Source organism: Danio rerio, chromosome 10 (genome assembly GCF_049306965.1).
Source record: "Danio rerio strain Tuebingen ecotype United States chromosome 10, GRCz12tu, whole genome shotgun sequence".
Classification (NCBI taxonomy): domain Eukaryota; kingdom Metazoa; phylum Chordata; class Actinopteri; order Cypriniformes; family Danionidae; genus Danio; species Danio rerio.
In genome coordinates this window covers 3,607,979-3,630,211 of record NC_133185.1, presented here as the reverse complement: position 1 = coordinate 3,630,211, position 22,233 = coordinate 3,607,979, and the positions used below count along the sequence as shown (strand labels likewise).

The following is a 22,233-nucleotide window of genomic DNA, read 5'->3' as shown; positions in this document are numbered from 1 at the left end:
TACTGGGAAATGTTTGGTTGGATGCACAAAGCTTTTATGAAACACCACTTAAAAGACAACGCTATCTTTGAGACCCTTAGAAGACACTTCAAAGAACTTGAACCTTTGTTTATACAAGTACTTGGTCATTACAAGTCCAAAACCGTAGAGAGGGATTTACAGAATTTATGACCAAGAACAGAAAGGAGGAATATTTCTGGGACACAAAAAAAAAAAAAAAAAAACAACAACAACCAGACAGACCACATAGACTTAAGATGTATCATAAAAGCAATGTATGGACTGCAGTGGTTGGGAGTGGTCACAATATCCCAGGAAACCAAAAATATATATATAAAATTAGTACCCCAGTTATACATTCACAGCAACATTCAAAAAGAAAACAAAATCATAACCCATAAACTCATACCAATCGGTTAATTCTTTCCATTGTTGGGGCTCTCTGTCTGAAAGGCTCCTCCTACACTTTACAGCAGATGAGGATCCTGCTTTGGGTTATTGGCTCCTTGCTGTGTACTTCAAATGGAAGAGGTGTGCATTGACTCTTTTTGCTGAGGGTCTCCTGTTCAAGGTGTCTTTGGCTTATGATGGGGAGGTATGCATTCGTAGGTGGCTAATGAGGTTACGCTGCTGGGTAAATTTGCCCCCACAAAGCTGACATTCGTACGGCTTCTCACCTGAGTGAACCCGCATGTGCTCTGTGAGCCGGTATTGGCGAGTAAAGCGCATGCCGCATTCCTCGCAGGCAAAGGGCTTCAGCCCCAGGTGGCTGCGCATGTGGCGTGTCATGGTGCCACGTTGGGTGAACATCTTGCCGCAGATGTTACAGGGGAAGGGACGGGTGAGCCAGTGCGTCTTCTCATGTTGACGAAGAGTGGCCGGATCTTTGTAGCTCTTGTTGCAGACCGAGCAGCTGAAGCGACGCGTCTCGGTGCCATGGACTTGGGTTATTTGTGAAGACAAGTCTTCCGCTTCTACTTCATCTTCCTTTGGATAAGAATCATCATCCTCCTCTTTGATATACAACTCCTCCTCTGTGTGGGTCTCCACGTGGGCATTCAGCTCCTCGGAGCTCGGGAAGCCTTTACCACAGGGGATGCAAACGTAAAGGTTGTCGCCAAGGGCGGGCTCAAAACCTTCCTGGCGGTACACGTAATTGGCGCTATTCCGCCCACCTTCGTTCTCGCTCTGTCCACTCTCTTCACTCTGCTCCTGTCCATTCTCCAAGCCTTCCTCTTCATCTTTACACTGGAAGGATACTTCGGAGTTGCCGTTCCCACCAGCAGGGAGCCTCTCTCCAGCCACTTTCAATCTTTTGGAGACTCCGTTTGGTAAAGTTACTCGTTCCATGTCTTCACCCTTTTTGCCTTCGCTCTTGGGCTGCCGCCTCTGCCGGGTAACCTGCCGGGAGCTTTTATGCTGGTCGACGTCTGGAGGTGGTTGGCTCTCTTCACATTCTCCTACGCCCAGCTCCATGGGCTCTCCAGCGGTGAGGTTCTGCGTGTTGGGGTTCTCATCAAATGAGGCACTGTTGGCTGTGGATTCTGAGGCAGACTGAGGTGATTCTTGTGGGATGCTGCTGGGACTTACTTCTTCAGTGGCTGTGCTCCCTGAGGGGCTTTTCTTGGAAAGGTCTAAACCAAGTTCCTGCATGCCACAACTGCCGTTGCTTCCGTTCTTACTCGTAGAGGGACTGAGCGAATTTGAAGTTGTACAGTGGGTGTTTCTCGCAAACATCTCGTCCTCTGACAAGTCATCTTTGATAAGCTCCTCGTGCCTCTTTGTCTTCTCACTGTCTTTTAACCCTGACATTTGGTTTGGAGTTACAGGTGTAGAGGACAGCCTTTGGTTCCTAGAAGTTCTTCCATTGGTAGGGGTGGTTGGTTTATTAAGGAGGGATCTCCCATTGCGCTTGAGTTTCTTCCTGCAGAGAGCAGCCAAGTCGTGAAGTTGGAGGTAGCTTGCTGCTGTTAGAAGAGCGTTGAAATTGTGGTCACTGAACTGATCAGATGACAAAAGCTTGCCAGTGTAAATGAAATCCAGAACCTGCCGGAATACCGACGGGTTGACCATGTCCGTATCGAGGTTAATCAAGTTGTCATGAAGGATAAGGGACTTGAAGTAGATACTGCTGGCTGCAAGAATGTTCTTGTGTGCTCGAAAAAGGGCATTTTCTACAACTATGATCACATCACACAGATAACCTTTGGCTCTTTGTTGGTTTAGCTGCAGCAGCAATTGTTTGGCATGATTTGGCAATTCCATTTCCAACTTCTTTTTCTTCACCTACAAAACCTAAACAGAGAAATGAAAAAAAGAAGTTAGTACCAGGAGTTGCAAAACAAGTTTATGCTACACATCAAACACTTATCAGATAGTTCACATCAAGTACATTTGCTAACTTTGCAGACACTATAATGATTTTTTTGACCCACGCTGACAAATAAGTTACAAACTGAAGTACTTAGTTTTAAATCACAATAGCTATGTGCCAGCCACTGCTATTTGCTGGTTGATCACAGGGGAGAGGCACCATCATTCAGGCACTATCATCAAATGAGCTTTAAGGCCCCGTTTACACTAGTGTGTTTTAGTTTTAAAACAGCGTTTTAGATCAAAAACGATCCACGTCCACACTAGCGTTTCACCTAGCGTTTATGAACATATCTCCATCCACACTACACCACCAAAAACGTATATCACGTGACCATTCGCACACTCTGGGCATGCACATTCTAGTATTAACAGGAAGCATGTGTCTCACTCGGCATTTGGTTATTGTTAGTCAACAAACGCCGGTTGAACAATGAACGTGATGGCAAAGAAAGCAAGAGAGGTATTTTTGTGGACAGACGACGAGGTCGAGTTGTTACTAAATGCAACAAATGAATAACTGCATAATGGTGCCTAAAACAGACAATAGTGCAAACAACGCTCCCATTTCTGTGTTCATGTTGTTGTTTACAGTGAAGGCTGGTCTGCTGTCTTCTGTTAGCATTAAAGCCGTGTGTTATAGTCATGTGATAGGGGCTTGACGAATAAGGGAAGGATACGCAATGACACAAAAGCCCCAATCAGGTAGCGAATCTCAGCAGCCCCGCCTCCGTTTTCAGATGTCTCCATTTTCCCCCATCCACACCGAGACGGAGCAGCAGCATTTCAGAATGAAAACGGCCTCTCCAGCATTTCCAAAACGCTCCGTTTTCAGCGCTCGAAAACTCCGGCGTAGTGTGGACGGATGGCGTAACCGTAGCAAAACGTACGAGTTTTCAAAATAAAACGCATTAGTGTAAACAGGGCCTAAATGAGGTAAAAGCAAACACACAAACTAAAAGCAACTCCAAGCCATTAACAAACTCAAATCATAATCGTCAGATAACATATTGAACCAGAACAGGCTTCACAAAGTCGTACACTTTTCAGAAATGCTATGTTCCTACAATAAATTTCAACAAACCTAAGGCCCCGTTTACACTAGTACGTTTTAGTTTTAAAACGGCGTTTTAGAATGAAAACGATCCGCGTCCACACTCGCGTTTTACCCAGCGTTTCTGAACTGCTCTCCGTCCACACCAAAACGCTGAAAACGCACATCACGTGACCACACAGACGCTCTCGGGCAAGCGCTGCAGCCCATGTACCCAGATGAGAGCTCTGCTAGTCGGACTTCTCATCAAGCATCTCCCGCTGGATCTAATCTCACTATATTTATTAAACGGGATATTTCATTCATCTTGTTGTCTTTATCTAACGACATATTCCCTGACTTTGGGCATTGGAATCTATTACTTGTTCTCAGGTAACGTGTTTTGGCTGAGCGCAAAGATAAGTTAATGATTAATGCAAGCACGTACATTCTGTATATTGACTGATCGCTTGCCTTTATTTCCTATAATGTATAAACTTATTGTATGTTATACTTTTAAAATGGCCATTATCGATTCTTAAAACTGATACTCAGCAAAAGAGAGGGGATGTTTCGTATTTTCACTGAAATTGAAAGGAGGCAGTTGTTATCGGCTCCGTTTTGTTATAAATATCCAGACAGTGAAGATGACGCTCATCTTATGCAGCACGGCGCCTCAACATGTCTGCTGTCTAAGTTGCTAATATTAAAATGAAAATAGGCAGTTCCTTCAATCATGTTTACATTTTATTGTTGAGAAAGTGAAACAACGAAGCCAGGGTGATGTGAATGAAGTTATAAAGTACACTGTTCCCTTTGAAGATTTACCCGTGTCCTCGGTATAGTCTGCTTTTCCATATCAAACTGAGAAGAAGAGACTGCAGCCTTGATCATACTTGCGAAGTCTGAACTTACACGGAGAAGATTCAGGACTGAAGTGTGTGTTAGGCTACTTAATATTCAGGAAAAGCCCCAATCAGAGAGGCGAACGTCTGCAGCCCCGCCTCCGTTTTCAGATGTCTCCGTTTTCCATCATCCACACTGAGACGGAGCAGCAGCGTTTCAAAATGAAAACGGCCTCTCCAGCGTTTTCGAAACGCTCCGTTTTCGGCGCTCGAGAACTCCGGCGTAGTGTGGACGGTTGGCGTAACCGTAGCAAAACTTATGCGTTTTCAAACTAAAACGCATTAGTGTAAACGGGGCCTAAGTGGTTGGAGCACACTTGAGTAAAAAGACCTTCAGATAGCATGCATAAGCTGGCATCTTTTTCTTCAAGTGTGCTCAAATGCTCAACTTTCAGCTAAAAGCAGAGAAGGGATGAAAGACTTGAACAGTAACACAATTTCTTTTCTTCTGAGGGCGGCCACTATAGCTTAACGTTCCTGCCAGCAGTCATTAATGCCAGCCTCCAGGGTCAGTCCCTTTGTTGTTATATGGGGGTTGGGTGAAACAGGCTAGTGGACGTCACTGACTGGTTTGTGTGACAGACAGCTTGAAACCTGAGCTGGGATATCACCAAGGGTGTGGTGGGAAACAGGTAAACCAGCACCCTTTCCACAGGACAAACAGGCCCTAGCTTGCAGCAGAATCTTTGTTATGCTGCAAAGAGGGTTTCTGCCACTCAGACCAGCCAGGACTGGCGTGTCTGTGGGAAAAACAGGGAATTATCTTTACACAATGCCCAAGCACAGTTTCACGTTTGCAATGTTGTGACTATTTAGTGCCTAATTGGCAGAAATTAGCAAGGGTGGAGGAACACCCCATTGAAAACTACTTCTGTATGTTTATTGTAAGGGCATGCCATTGTATGAGTCGATAAAAATCTATAATTGTGTCAATTTGAATGAAAGCATGAAATAACTTTCTAAAAAAATCAATTAAATGGTGACTGCAGGTCTGTTTATGCGTCATTGATTATTTATCAGTTGTAACAGTGAATTGGATCTAACAGATGAACTATTAACAGTCAATTTGAGACGGCAATGTACAACTAAGCCAAAACCAATAATGGAGACAGGGAAACAATCAGACTAATTTTAAGCTTAAAATCTAAGCTTAAAAAGGCTTAAAGCAGACTAATGACTGATTATTTAACTAGATATTTTTACATTCCCACTAGTACATCACTTGAATAGAAATGCTACTAAAAAAATAGACCAAAGTCAGCAGTTTTAAACGGCTAAGTAAAAAAAAAAAAAAAAAAAGACTCAAAATCAGGCAACTATAAAGACAAAATCATCATACTACATTAATGTTTCTCAACCACGTTCCAGTAAGAACATCGCATTTACCATGTCTCCTTAACCAAACACACCTGATTCTGTTCATTAGCAGAGACTAAAAGGCCTGTAATAAGTGTGACAGAGAAAGGAGACATCCAAAACATGTAGTGTTGGTAGTCCTCCAGGAACGTGGTTGAGAAACACGGTACTACATTACAAAAGGAATGTAGTTGTGAACTAAAATACCATTCATGTTGAAAAGTTTTTTCCCCAGTCTCCATTTACTTGTCACATTAAAAACTAAATAAGCTTTAGTTTAGCAAGCCCAGCCCTAAAACTAAGCATACCTCATGATACAATCTCCCAGGGTAATTTTAGGCCTAAAGCACTATAGTACGCTTAAAGAAAGACATAGATGACGACAAACCACAACTGTTTGGTCAAACTTTGATAGCACCAGAAATCCGCTGCCCAAACAACAAAAGACAAGGGACATTTGAAAAATGCATTTATCTAGTAGTTGCACACAAGTCTTGATAAGATTCTGCTAGTCTTCGAATCGCTTCACTGACTTTCTGACCTCTCCTCAAAAACCAGAAGTCCCATCCCAGAGATGAAACAACTCTAATCAGAGAGATTGCTGAAAAACAGCCAAAGTGCAAAACCGACCAGTAACAACACAGGTAAACAAGTCTAGCAAGGACTGCGCTTAACCTCATAAACAAGCTTATCCGGTGGCATGAACCCCCGAGGCCACACATTTTATTGTCTTAATGCCATAAAAACACAGAGAGCACCTTTGCTGTTATGAGAGAGAGCATTGGCCAAACAAAACATTATTCATGAGATGCAGGATAGTATATCTTCCCTACGGCGATTTTACAAATGTTTCAGTGAGCGGTGAAGACTATTAAAACTTCCACATTAGCCAAATATTGATTGGAGTTTAATAAGAGGCTGGTTAACACTTCTTTAGATAATGCCTGCAGACATTAGGATCTAAGTGCTTACTGTAACCAACCACCAGCCTCCAGAGACACAGGCCAAGCAAACCTGATCCAAATAATCTGATGAGCGACCTTAGCTAAGGGATAACACAATATCACTTATCTGAAGAATTCAAAGCCTTGGTCCACTGGCTATCCTCACTTAATTCAATATTGTGCCCTATTTGTCCTATAAAGAAATTTGGGCTTTTTATTCCCAGTAAAAACGAGTGTAAATATCTTTATGTTGTTGATGAAAACTGCTGAATAGCGATGAAACCATTCTCAGATAAGGGTTTATTGTATTGTACAGTATTTAGTTTTATGAACTGTGACATGTCCTTTCAACAACCCAAAAATAAATGAATGAATTCAAAGGACAGATGAAGGAATACCTAAGATTTTAGTTTGGATTAACATGCAGGAAAGAAATCGCACACCATAATCATGCACTAAATCAATCGTGCCAAAAAGTCAACTAGCATTGTGTTTACGTTATTGATCATTTGACATGCAGTCGTACTGATTTTAAACCAGCAGGGCACTTATTGCATCTGTTCAGGCGCTCGCTGCAGTATTTTGCAGATAAATCGAAAGTAAATCAGGGTTCATATTCATGTCATCCATGGGCTGGGCTAAAAGTCGCAGAATACCTGAGAAACTAGATATCAAACTCATCTGTGAAACCAAGTAGCGCTTCTACTTTAAACAAAATGTAACCGAAGATCATAACACAAACAACATTCAGTGTAAGAGAGACGCTATTTCTCTGTGATAGTAATCAACGATTAGAGAATCTGGGACAAAAACAACCACTCAAGCAGATTGGGCAACCCTGGAATAACCCTCAATAAATAACTCGCATTCGTATTAGTCAACATCTCCGCACACCCATGCGATGTAGGTTTTTAGCCCATGAAGTGGTTAAAAGGTTCCAGGTTGAAAGGATCTAGTCAATAAACATGCCAAGCATGTTAGACAAGATTTTAAACACGGGGTGATGCCTTAAAGCAACATGTACACAATGCATGCACTGAGACAAGTATGCAGATCTAAACTGGCCAAAAGGGTTAAACAGAACAATTAAACATAAGCATAAAAACAGAAGACGAAACAAGGTTTACACACACTTTCCTGCCAAAAAAAGAAACTTTTTTTTTTTTTTAAAAGTGACAGACTAGGCATGGGATGATAACCATTTTCAAAGTATACCAAGGTTTAAAAGTCAAGGCTTCAAAATTTTCTGCAATACCGTTCCTAAGATATCTGTACCATTTTTTATTTACTTTTTTTTTCCTTTTTAGGACAACAGTATCTCCAGCAGAGAGAGAGGGATTTAATTTTATTGCCATTTCAGCTTCTATGGCTATGTCATGGCAAAAAGAAAATAGATCAAGTTTATCACTTTTTATAAATACCAATTTTCTATAATTATAAAAATATTCTACAAATTAAAAGTCATCAACAGCAATCAATAATGTCCAAGGTAAAATACATAAATAACAATAACGATAATATACAAGATAAAAATTAAAACAGTTTAAGGTTTCCTTTTGAGAAAAATTGTAAAATTTTAGATAGATTCACATTTAAAAATATTTCCTTTAAAGTCTCTCCAGATAAATATTGTTGTCTGATAACATTAAAAATGGGGCATTCCACACGAATATGTTTAACAGTTTGGTTTCTGTTGCAATATAGACATTTCGGTGGTGCTTCTCCTTTAAGTAAATGTTCATGCGTGAGTCTCGTGTGTCCAGTGCATATCTCAAGCAGAAAATATATCCAATGATGCCGTTTTAAATTGTAAAAAACAATCTGTTTTTGAAATAAATATAGACAGCAGATGTTAACGATTCGTTTGAATGATTTACCCTGACATGTTTACTGCTCCAAAATATTTTAAATGTTTCTCAAAATAAAGTATATTGTGTTCAAAAGAGGAAAAAAAAGTTTTACTTTTAACTCAAACATTTAAAAAAAAAAGAGTATATTTTAGAGCAGTAATCACAATACTGCCAGAAATTTTTATCCAAGGTTATCATACCGTCAGAATTTTATACTGACACATGCCTATATCAGAAATACTTTCCCATCATCGTTACCCAACCAAACAAGACTAGCACAGCTGGCATGACCAGATGAGCAGATAAAGTTGTCAAAACCATCATACATTTCACGACAAACAAGACTGAGCGCCTCTAGAAAGTCAAACGTCTCTCAAAAACACTCAACAGGGCGTGAAACAAGACTTCAATCCAAAAGCCACAACGCGATTCATAATGACCTTAATGATAATGGCTCTAAATAAACTGTCTTACGCGCCGCTCCCACCCCATTCACTCAATACATCTGATCATCTGCATTATTCAAAGCAGAAACCGAGGGCTGCCTTTCATGGGGGTATTGATTAGATCTTAACATGAATGCCACTACATCTGTTAAACACATCTTTTATTCTCATTTTCTCTGACCTTTGTAGGGAACAACAAAACAATTACGACAGGGCCAGCCCGAACTCGCAGGGAATCGTTTGGACGCCACCTCTACAATTGAAAGATAAGCCCTACTGGACCATGGACCTAAACATCAGCGCCTCATTCCTAGCGTCTGCAGGTTACCTTGCTTACCTTGTCACAATACCACGCAGATTAGAGTTTAAGGTGCATTTTCCCCACCCCATCAAGATGTTTGTTCTTATTTGTCTTATTCAAGCAAGCTGTCACCCAGAAAGGGAGTTACTTTAATGGTGTGGCACTGATCTAAAGCCACCCACCACTGTAAAACAAGCCCCCTCCCCCAGCCCATTAAAATGGATGAGATTAAAAGGGTCCTTCAAGCACTCCTCAAGATACAGAGGTAAAATAATTTAATATAACATTCATGCATCAATTAATTCAGGCCACAACAGCACTTTAGAAGCTCTTCATGATGTAAAACAAATGCATAAACAAAGCACTTATTTTTTTCCTCTCATTAAGAGGGATGGAAGTACATGCAGACAAACAATATCTTAAAAGTCTACATTTTTACATGCAGTAAATGCTGCAGTGTAACAGGCAAATATAACCTGTCACAACACCCAAATCTTGATGTTTACACTGCTTGTCTCAGGGTGAGCATTACGGCAAAGGGAAGTAAAATGACTCTACCAGGGTTGCTTCGCAATAAAATCATTACCCAAACGGTACAAGCAACACACATCAGGCAAGACTCGACATATTCCAGCATAAAAGGGGTTTTATAATCATTCACATTGCGATTTTCATCTCACATTAAGTGAAACAAATACATTTGACGTCTTAATTGTGGCTTCTTAATGCATGCATTAACAATGCAAAACGTCATACACATTATACACGAGCGTAATTAAACATCCTAAATAAAAAAAAGCGCGTGCATCAACAACGAAAACGCATCGTACGTGAGCATTACACACGTTAAAGGTAAAACACACACAGAGGGAGGGGTGAACCAGGAATGCTGTCCACATAAAGGGCCACTGATCGGGGTTTGCCATCAAGGTGGCGACGGATCGTTTTCCCTAAAGTGTAAACACGCAAGCATACTCCGATTTCACGTTTAATTCGATTCTCGAATCTGAAGCAGGTATGAGTGTTTTGCTCAAACACCCTGCCTCTGCCAGGCTGCGCTCGCGCTGTGTGTGCATTAAAAGCCCAGTGGGCACGCGATAAGAGCCCTGCGCTGGAGGAATCAGTGTTTCTTTGAAAACCAAGACAAGAAAGCCTCCCCAAACCCCAGCTAAACCGCAACCACGCGTCCCGCGCTGCGAACAACCAAAGGCGAATGTAATAATGAAGTATCCGTACCTTAATGCATCGACAGAAGCTCTTCAAACAGTCATTCTGTTTTCACATCTCACAGCTTTCCGAGCGCCATCTTGCCTGCAAGCTTGTGTGACGTGAGAAATCCTCACCCCTGACCCAAATTTGAATAAGAGGCAGTAAAGAGAGGGGGAGAGAGGGTAAATGCCCTGCCTCTGCCAGCCACACACTCTCATTTGCCTAAACAGCCCAGGGCTGCTGAAATGGTGTAACGTGCCATGACCTGCCACTGCTGCTGCCACATTTGCAATCCAAATGCTCCTGCGTGCGACTGTGGCTCCTGCATCATCTTCATGCTGCTGTCGTTTCTAAGTCTAGTCATACGCTTTCCAGTTTACTGTTTGCACTTCGACCGATTCTTTGTCACTATGCAGGACTGGAGAAAATGTGAGGAAAACTTGAAACTGCGAATACAGTGCTCAGCATATATGAGTTCACCCCTTCACAAATCTGCCTTTTACATTCATATTTTTAATAGGAAGCTTTACAATATTATATTTGTGCTTTAGATTAGTTAGTACTGAAGCCAAATCTGGAGCTAATCTAAAAAATAACTCATGATAACGGTTCTAAAACTAGTACACCCAAATTGAATATATTAAAATATATTTTAAAAATAATATAAAGAATATTAATATGTATATAAAAATATTTAATAACCATTTTAAAAAGAGGAAACATCAATAAAAGCAAAAACATTAAAACATTTTGTAGGTTGTTTTATATTTTGCTCGATTTTAATTATGTTATCTTTCAATTTCTAAATATGTTCTGTGACTTAAATATTATTTTATTAAATATATCCGTTTAATAAATCTGTTTTGTTTAAATGCACCAAAATACACTGCCTTATGTCACTGAGACATTGATAAAAAATTTCATTTTCAAAATGAGGTCAATTATGCTGAGCACTGCAGACTAACACATATACAATTAAATCAATTGTACGCCATTAACATACATAATACAAGAAATAATAATGAACGACAAATATACTCTATGTATATTGATGATTATTCACCAATTTCATCAATCATCAAACAAGGTTTACAGACATTTTCCTGCAAAAAAAAAGGAAGAAATTCGAGAAAGTAATAAATCAGACATACTTTTCCATCCTCGTTACCCACCCAGACAAGACTAGCACAGCTCCTCTATATATATATATATATATATATATATATATATATATATATATATATATATATATATATATATATATATATATATATATATATATATATATATATATATATATATATATATATATATATATAGCATAACTGAGTACAGCCTATTTTTATCAATTTCTCTGTTAAAATAGGCAATGTTTTTGGTGCATTTAAACAAAAAAGATTTATTAAATAATATTAAATTATTAACCCCCTTTATTTTTATTTTTTTTAATATTTACCAAATAATGGGAATGATAAGTTATTGTGTAACAATGGTTTGTTCTGTTCTGTAGACTATCAAAAAATATAAAACTTTATATATTTAAAAATATAAAACAATCAAAAAATTTAAAACAGCTTTTATTCTAGCCTGAATAAAACAAATAAGACTTTCTCAAGAAAAAAAAAAATATTATCAGACTTACTGTGAACATTTCCCTGCTCTGTTAAGCATCATTTGGGAAATATTTAAAAAAGAAAAAAAATTAAAAGGGGGCAAATAATTCTGACTTCAACTGTACTGTATATAGCTAACACATAGCTTCCCATATGCCAGGGTTTCTGCAGGCTTCTCTAAGTCAAATTTAAAACTTTTTAAGGACATCAAGAATTAAACTTCAGCTGTATGTAGTGCTAAACACTAAGGATTTTTCTAATGGCGCAGCAGAAAAAAAAAAGAATAATTTATTTGCCTCATAAAGAAATGCATTATATTGAGGAATTTCCTAGCCACTATTTTAAATAATGTGTCAAATCAAGCAGACCCTAGTTGTATACATGCAACTTTTTCAACATGACTTAAAAATAAAAAGTCACCAAGACAATATTTCACGTGTAACCTCTTAAGGTCTACAGTTTTGTTTTTGAAATGTACGACTTTTTAAGATACCTCGACATACAATTGTATCAACCGTAAGCTATTAGCATACACAATAAAAAATAATGAATGGATGACAAATATATAAGTATATTGAAGAAATGTATTCATGTAAAACACATTGGTGCATAAAGTCATAGATTATAACTAAATGCTGTAGAAGCTCACATTGTCATTTTCTTTCTTGTAAGATGTTTTCATTCAGAAACCCAAAAACTGCAAAAATATGTTGACGTCTGATAAAAGCCTAAAATCTGTTTATAGTTGATCAAAGTACCAATCTTCATTTTGGGTTTTATGGCATGTGGATGATTAGGTATGTGTAATATTGATATATTTTTATTAAAGAATTTCCATGTCTTGGTTGTTTTTCTAAGTTAGCTAACTATTCCATGTAGTATTTTAGTCTAGTTATGTATATGTTTTCCAGTTTACTATTTGTACTTTGACCAATTCTTTGCCACAATGCAGGACTGGAGAAACTGTGATGAAACCTTCAAACCGGTTACAACATAGGCTATATATATAGTTACCTGCAGGGCCAGATGGAATCTGCGGACGTTATTTGCTATTTCTGCAGGGAATTTTGGTAAAAATCTGCGGAATTATTTGGGAGTATCCAGCGGAGTATCAAAACTAAAACCTTAATATATGAAATAAAAATAATAAATCACTGAATAAAAACTGAATAAATTCAGATTTCAACATTTACTCGAGTAAATATACAGAATTAATGATGGGATAAAAATCTGCAGAAATCTGCGGAATTCTGCGGAAAATCTGTGGAATTCTGCCCGCGCAGATTCCGTGTGGGCCTATGGTTTCTACAGGTTTCACCCAGTCAAATTTAAGACTTTTTATGGCCATCAGGAATTACATTTCAGACTTATTTACGGCTAAACGCTAAAGATTTTTTAATGGCCCAGCAGAAAAGAAAATTAATTTACTTGTCCCATCAAGAAATGCATTTAAATGAGTTATTTCTTAGTCACATATAATATATCAAATTAAGCAGATCCTAGTTGAATACATGCACATGCACAAAAAAAAAAACTCTTTAAAAAATGTATAAACTAATTATATGCACAGCAAACTTTAATACTAGTTATGAATAGATTTGGCTAAAAGTTGTATTGAGATGAATTGTTGGTCATTGGATGTGTGTCAGATCAATTGAGTTGCTTTACATAAACAAAAGAAATTTAAGACCTGTTTAAAATGATTTAAGACAATAATTCAGTAAATTTAAGACTTATTTAAGGCGTGCGATTAAGTTTTTTACTTTTTAAGACGTCGTGGACACCCTGATATACAATTATATAAACTGTACGCTGTTAACATACATAATAATAAAAAAATCTATGAAAAAATGGTAAATATACATTAAAGAAAATCATTCATGTAAAATTCCTTGGTTCATAAATTCTGAAATTATTAGCAAAATACTTTTATAAGAAAAATGCTGAAACCAAAAAAAGTGCACTGAGAATGTTGACCTCTGAATAAAAGCCAAGGTCATAAATAAAATAAAAGCTTATAATCGCTGTTTAAAGTACACTGTAAACAAATCTTGCTGACTTAAAATAAAAATATGCAGTTAAATCAAATGAACCATTTTTTACATCTTACATCAATCAAACTGACAAGTTAAACTTTGAGGGTGGCTCAGTGGTTAGCACTGTCGTCTCACAACAAGAAGATCATTGGTTCAAGGCCCGACTGAGTCAGTTGGCATTTCTGTGTGAAGTTTGCATGTTCTCCCCATGTTGGCGTTGATTTCCCTTGGGTGCTCTGGTTTCCCTCATAGTCCAAAGACTATGAATTGGGTAAGCTTAATTGTCAGTAGTGTGTGTGTGTGTGTGTGTGTGTGTGTGTGTGTGTGTGTGTGTGTGTGTGTGTCCTGATCTTCCAGGTTGGGGGTTTAAGTATTGTGCTAACGACTCACCTCATAAAAACTAGATGTTATAAAATACCAACATGGTGACTCTAAATTTCGGCTATAACTTCAGCTATAAGTGGACCTGGGATTAAGTAAGTAAATTTACTTAATATATTTAGTTGAAACCGGATTAACTTATTAAAATACTTTAAATCAACAAAAAAATTTGTTGTCTTTACTTTTTTTTGTGGTCATTTTAAAGTGTAGACAAAGTAAACCAATTTATGCCTTTTGTGAATGACAAGGAACATGTTGTTTTAATATATTCCAATTTAGACCATGTACTTCTATATAGGGGTGGTACAGTGGCTAAGTGGTTAGCACTGTTGCCTCACAGCTGGAAGGTCGCTGATTCGAATCCCTGCTGAGGCAATTGGCATTTCTGTGTGGAGTTTGCATGTTCTCCTGTTGGCTTGGGTTTTCTCTGGGTGCTCCGGTTTCCCCCACAGTCCATGTGCTAAGTGAATTGGAAGAGCTGAATTGGCTGTAGTATGTGAGTGTGTATGGATGTTTCCCACTATTAGGTTGCGGCTGGAAGGGCATCCGCTGCGTAAAACATATGCTGGATTAGTTGATGGTTCATTCCGCTGTGGCGACCCCTGGTAAATAAGTGACTAAGCCAAAAAGAAAATTTATGAATAAATAAATATTTATATAAGATATCAATTTTTTCTAAGTCGGCTTTAGGGTGTCAACTACTTTAACATTATTGCAACTATGAGATTTTGAATGCCCTGCTGAAAAATCCAGCTTAAACCAGCCTAGGCTGGTTGGCTGGTTTTAGCTGGTCGACCAGGCAGGTTTTAGAGGGGTTTTGGCCATTTTTAGGCTGGTTTCCAGCCATTTCCAGCCTGGTCTTAACTGGTCAGGCTGGAAAATGACCAGCCAAATCCAGCTAAAACCAGCTTGACCAGCCTGGTTTAAGCTGGATATAGCTGGTTTTGGCTGGACTCCCAGCTTGGCTAGGCTGAAAATGGCCAAAACCCCTCTAAAACCAGCCTGGTCAACCAGCTAAAACCAGCCAACCAGCTTAGGCTGGTTTAAGTTGGATTTTTCAGCAGGGTGTTTATAGATTATATAGAACTTTTATATCCTTGCTAAAATAATAATAAAAAAGCATCTTGAAAACTGATACCTGTAGACCTGTCGTTTCAAAGAAATCTATTGATTGGATTTTACTTCTTGTATTTCATACATTGAACCATGAATGTTGGGCATGTTGTAAGCTTTTGTGAATACATCTGGTGGTTTTCAAGCCCCTGGTGAAAGACCAACCAGAACAACAGGTTTGTGAAGCAACATACGTAACGTTGTAACGTTGTGTGTTAACTAGTGGTGTTAACAGGTTCATATCCTCTAAAATAGAAGAAGTGAAAAAATGGGTCTAGTAAGTGAATGTATAGAAAGGGAAGTATGGACGTATAGAAAAGGAAACAGAACCAAGCATATGCTGACAGAAAGATTAAAAAAATCAGCTTTACTTTTTAATTCTTTCTTCAGTATATCTGTTTTTTCATCACATTGCTATAATAAACCAGACTCCTAAAATGTCAGGCTTGAAGTTATAATGACGTAGCCCAATGTTTCACATGTAAATGTTCATCTTTTGGTAAGTGTACAGCACTATTGAAGTGCTCTTACACCCCCTGGTGGACTTGTTTTAGTTTACTTACTTGAAGTAAATTGCAGGCCATACAGTTTTAAATCGTAGTAAATTGTATGCTAATAAGTTACTTAGAGAAATATAGCTAATATTTCCCTAAATAACATACACAGATTAAAAATTTAAAACGTCGTCATGTGTATTTCTAGTTGTCCATTCGGTCAGTTATTTGGTATTTTGTATATATAAGTTACTATTATAAGACACTATATAATATATTGTATTGTTGTACTGTTTTGCTAACTCGCCTAGGACGTACTTAGCATGTGCATGTCAGCCAAGACCCTATAACTTATAAAACGAAGTGTAACAGCTAAGGAAAAACAACAGATATCGCTTTTTAAAAATCACAATATTAACGTTTAACCCATTTCAATTGAGCTTTTAAAGCATCTAAATATGAATATGTTAAAACTATGCACAACGCGGAATTTATTGAAATCACGTTTATATTATTTGGGTTGTTTTTGTAAAGGTTATAATTGTTTGTTAATTAGTGGATTTATTTAGGAATTATTAACGACACAGTTTCTCATTTGATGGTCAAAAGATCATTTACTAGTTTGATTAGTTTATTTGAATGACTGAAGTGAATCGAGCGCGCTTTGCATTGTGGGTACAAAGCAGATCCAAGATGGCGGCGAGCAGGCGACTGCATAAGGTAAATATTCTGAAAAATCAGCTTTAATGTGTGCTAAATACAGAATTTACACGTTTAATCAACGTAAACTGACTCATCGAGAAGTTAAATCGCTGTTAATTCGAAACATGAAACTTTAGAGCACTCTGGGGAGAATTGTAACGTGGATGATAAGGAAGAAGCTAACGAGCTTAGCTGTAGTTCGAATAAACCTTTAAAATGGTAATAAACGATCAGAAAAAGCGCGAATAAAACAAACTCTGTTCTAAACGAGTATGATTTAGGGTGTGGGTTAAAATAAACTTTTGTATGCCTATTAAAGATTGGTTTCGTTGACAGGTGATGCTAGTTTGATAAGACAGACAGAAACTAGCTTATCAGTAAGTTTATCAACTAAGAACAAAGCAAACATAATGTCTAAATTAAAATGTAATTAATAGTTAATTATGACTGACAAAGTTTTATGGGCGATCCTAATGTGTAATCTGATTATTTGATACAATCAGAAAGAGAAACAGGAAGTGTGAATGCTGCCTTGTTTTAAATTGTTTAACGTTATATTGTACTGAAATAGTTTGACATTAGTTAACTTTAAGACCGTTCTTAATTCAGATTTAAATAACTATGGGCATATTTAAAACTTTTGGGTTTTTTTTGGACTCGTAAAGTGAAGAAATAACAGTAGTCAGTGTTTTGCCTGAACATGATCACGGTAAAACCGAAAGCATTTTGTTCTCACTTTGTGGTTCCTCAAATCTCTCAACAATTCAAGAGATGTCAGATGTCTTGGTTGCCTCATACTCTGTGTTTTATAGGAACTTGATGAGATCCGCAAGTCTGGAATGAAAAATTTCCGCAACATTCAGGTGGATGAGTCAAATATTCTGACCTGGCAAGGACTAATCGTCCCTGTGAGTGTGATAATTCTGTAAGAAATTGTCTCAAAGGTATAGTTCACCCCGAGATGAACGTTTACTCACTGTTTACTCGCCCCTTAATTGGTTCCAAACATTTATGAGTTTCTTTTTTCTGTTGAATGCAAAATAAGTTATTTTAAAAAATGTTACAGACCTGTTACCATTTTAGTAGGAAACACAAATTCTATGGAAGTCAATGGTTACAGCAGGGGTCACCAATCTCGGTCCTGGAGGGCCGGTGTCCCTGCAGGGTTTAGCTCCAACTTGCCTCAACACACCTGCCTGGATGTTTCAAGTATACCTTGTAAGACCTTGATTAGCTTGTTCAGGTGTGTTTGATTAGAGTTGGAGCTAAAATCTGCAGGACACCGGCCCTCCAGGAACAAGTTTGGTGACCACTGTGTTACAGGGTCTTAAAAATATCTTCTTTCGTGTTCAACAGAATTCAGTCAGTCAATCAGGTTTGTGACAAGTGAAGGTTGAGTAAAAGATGACAGCTTTCTCGTTTGGCTGAACTATACCTTTTATTTATTGCATTTAAGTACTTCACCACTACTAAGCATTTAGTTGCCAATCAGAAAAGTGCATTTCATTTAGCATGTGTCATGTTTTCTTAATTTTCAGGACAACCCACCATATGATAAAGGTGCATTCCGGATTGAGATCACATTCCCTGCTGAATACCCCTTTAAACCTCCCAAGATCACATTTAAAACCAAGATCTATCACCCGAACATTGATGAGAAGGGTCAGGTGTGCCTGCCGGTTATAAGTGCTGAGAACTGGAAACCAGCTACCAAAACTGACCAAGGTACGCCACGTCATGCTCATAATAATGCCAGTAAACAGATGAAGAGTTCAAGAGCAAAAACAGATATTTTTATTCATTTGAATAATTTTTGAAAAATAGATTTTTTTACTTTAACCCCATTTTAGCAAATCAACTAAAATATATACAGGGTTCCCATGGGTCAGGGAATTTTAAAAGATGTATTCCAGACATTGAAAATCAGGATCTATATATATAAATAACAATACAACACATATATTATATTAACAATATTATATTAACTTATTGTTAATTAATTATATTAACAATAAACACTTTCTTTGCCATTCCAGATGACTTTATTAATCAGTGATTTGAGTCATTGCAGAGATGTATGGATGCAGTCCTCCAAGCTCATGATGGAGTCAGACACAATATTCATTCTGTCTCCACTGCAGCAGGACTTTATATTCTATACTGGACATTATTCCTGTTCAGTGACAAGACTTTTGTCTAAGCAAAGTCTGTCCTAATTAAATAATTAATAATCAAGGCATGATCATATTTTATTTAGGTAAAATAAGTGTAATCTAGAGGCCTTTGCCTTTCATATAAGCCACTTTTGATACCAAATAAAAAGAAATCAAGTTATTTGTTGTTCATAAAACTTGGATAGGCAACAAAGTGTGTGTATGTGTGTATATATATAATGTACTTTTTTTTTTCCTGGTTATGGAATGTCAAAGATTATCGCTATTTAAAAATTAGCTTTCCATTTATCAAAATTTTATTTTTCTATTACATGTTTTTTTTTGTTATTATTATTATTAATAAATGGTCGTTTACTGAATTGAAAATATAGGTTGCGAGCTAATTACTGTTGAATTTTTACCTTTGTTTTCCCCTCTGCAACCAATATTTAGTCACATTTTTATAGTCATATGCTGGGATCACACCTAATACAGAATTAAGTAGTCACGAACTTAAATTCTATACAAAGTCAATGGAATCGTGTGAATCGTGTGAAAATGACACGAAATTGACCTCAAACATGTCCACTGTGCAAGTTCAAATAGTTGAACTAGAGCTTAAAACTCACAAGGTGAAAAACATCCCGCTAGTAAACTAGTCACCAAGTGACGTGGTGCTCTGCTTGGTGTGTGTGAACCCAGCATCAAATTGGTGTGAAAGAATCATTATTCATCGATCAATGTTCTATCAATGTTATACTCTAATCAAGAAGATTAACATGCCCCTTTAATTAAACAAGGTAATTCAATCTAACGTCCCGTCCAGCTTTGCTTCAGTGCCCTAAACAGATGCGACTTGACAACATGCAGTTAAAGGTTCTGTGAAGTGCTTCAAAATGTGTTTTAAATTTTTTTAAATTAGATGTTTGGCGCAATCTCAACTGCAACACGAAGTGAGGGTGGACCATATAGTAGCTCCTAGTCTTAAAAAAACAGCCAATAGCATTTTGCTTTATAACTGCTCTGCCAGTGAAAGTAGTTAAGCTCAAGCGTATCAAATGGGGCATCGAAGGGGGTGGGGCTTGTCAGATATTAAAAAGCACTTGATTGATTGGTCAGAAGATTTGATGAGGAAACTGAAGTATGTGGTGACATGGAAAAAGCCCAGGGGTGTCCAAACTCGGTCCTGGAGGGCCAGTGTCCTGCAGATTTTAGCTTCAACTTGCCTCAAAACAAATGCAAGGATGTTCTTAGAAAGCCTAGTAAGAGACAGGACTGAGTTTGGACACCCCTGATTTTGGCCCCATTTACACTAATGCGTTTTAGTTTGAAAACGCATAAGTTTTCCCATGGTTACGCCATCCGTCCACACTACGGCAGAGTTTTTGAGCGCCGAAAACGGAGCCTTTTGGAAACGCTGGAGAGGCTGTTTTCATTCTGAAATGCTGCTGCTCTGTCTCAGTGTGGATGGGGGAAATCGGAGACATCTGAAAACAGAGGCGGGGCTGCTGAGATTCCCTACCTGATTGGGGCTTTTGTGTCATTGCGTATCCTTCCCTTATTCGTCAAGCCCCTATCACATGACTATAACACATGGCTTTTACGCTACTGGAAGACAGTACTGGAAACAACAACATGGGCACAGAAATAAGAGCGTTGTTTGCACTTTTGTCTGTTTTAGGCGGCATTGTGCAGTTATTCATTTGTTACGTTTAGTAACAACTCGACCTCGTCGTCTGTCCACAAAAATACCTCTCTTGCTTTCTTCGCCATCGCGTTCATTGTTCAACCGGCGTTTGTTGACTAACAATAACTAAATGCCGGGTGAGACACATGCTTCCTGTTTATACTAGAACACGCATGCCCAGAGTGCATGAACGGTCACGTGATATATGTTTTTGGTGGCGTCGTGTGGATGGAGATATGTTCAGAAACACTAGGTGAAACACTAGTGTGGACGCGGATCGTTTTTGATCTAAACCGCCTTTTTAAAACTAAAACGCACTAGTGTAAACGGGGCCTTATGCAGAAGTGAAGCACTGGATGTTTATATCAGTGTGGATTTGGTCAGTTTTTGTAGCACACTAGCTTATAGATGTCCTTACAGCTTAACATACTAATTCTAACATTTATTAAAACTTTATTTTAACTTCATGGGAGTTTTAAATATATTTTATACTTTTTGTCTGCTCAGTGCTAATAGACCATTGACATTCAGCTTTTTAGTCAGGGAATTTGACATTTGGCTTAGAGGATGTATATAAATGTATTTATTTCTCCGTCTTTACAGTTATCCAGTCTCTCATCGCCCTTGTCAACGACCCGCAACCAGAACACCCTCTGAGGGCCGACCTGGCGGAGGAATATTCAAAAGACCGTAAAAAGTTCTTTAAGAACGCAGAAGAGTTTACAAAGAAACATGGCGAGAAGCGGCCAGTGGACTGATATCGCATGGGCGTCTTTCCCTTGTTTTTCCTTTGCCCACTCCTCCAAAACAGCCCCTCCCTCCCCAGTCCAGAACCCCGCCAGCCTGCCCTCACTTAGCTGCATCCGACCTTCGGCAGAAAGACCTCTGTCTCTCAGCCTGTAGAGGTTGAAAGGGTGTTAAAATTGTGGTCAGCGAATCATGATAATGAGAACTCGATGATGATGATGATAGAAGTGGTGAGATCTGGGGGCGGGGAAGGACGGGGTTGTTCCTTTTAATTTGTTCTTAAATTGCACAGAGATATGTTCAGCTCATGTAATCTGCTGTGTGATAAACCTTGACTGTTTTCATGGGCAGAATACTGCGGTGAACCAGAGTATAATGTTAAGCCTTTCACATTTATGACATTAAAAGAAATCAAACCCAATAGTTCATTAATGGAAACACATAATACATCAAAGGTGTGTGGCAAATGTTTTTTTTTTATTATTATATAAATATATATTTCTCTTTCATCTCTGCAATTTTTTATTATTTTTTTGCTTAGATTGCACTGTTTTCTGTGGAAAAAGGTTTCATGTTCTTCATAATCAGTTTGTAACACGTTGAATCACAAACTAGTCACTGTCACCCATATAGTTTATGATGTCATAAAAAGGAAAGCAAATACCTTTCTGTCTGATTGACCATTATATGTCTCAATACCTCACTGGCACACACACAATATTGTGCTTTAAACATTAAGGAATAAAACAGATTTGTTCTTTCCCTTTAAGAATATAATGTAAGAATGCCTTCATTCATTAGCTAATTTTTGAGGTAGGTAGAAGATAAATAACTCTACATTTTGTCTAAAACTCACTACTTGGTGCTTTTTATTTTAAAATGTAACTCAT

The 22,233-nt window shown here is 38.0% G+C and overlaps 2 protein-coding genes across 2 annotated transcripts; one reads left to right on the top strand and one right to left on the bottom strand.

The window, feature by feature from the left end:
* Nucleotides 1-291: 291 nt before the first annotated feature.
* Nucleotides 292-10,544, bottom strand: hic2 (hypermethylated in cancer 2). The gene is given in 2 exon segments (NM_182869.2): nucleotides 292-2,295; nucleotides 10,445-10,544. A coding segment is annotated over 1 exon segment (1,683 nt). The 5' UTR covers nucleotides 2,266-2,295; nucleotides 10,445-10,544; the 3' UTR covers nucleotides 292-582.
* A 6,162-nt stretch (nucleotides 10,545-16,706) lies between these two features.
* Nucleotides 16,707-22,012, top strand: ube2l3a (ubiquitin-conjugating enzyme E2L 3a). The gene is given in 4 exon segments (NM_001002072.2): nucleotides 16,707-16,774; nucleotides 17,569-17,664; nucleotides 18,295-18,481; nucleotides 21,200-22,012. Coding segments are annotated over 4 exon segments (465 nt in total). The 5' UTR covers nucleotides 16,707-16,747; the 3' UTR covers nucleotides 21,355-22,012.
* The last annotated feature ends 221 nt before the right edge of the window (nucleotides 22,013-22,233 follow it).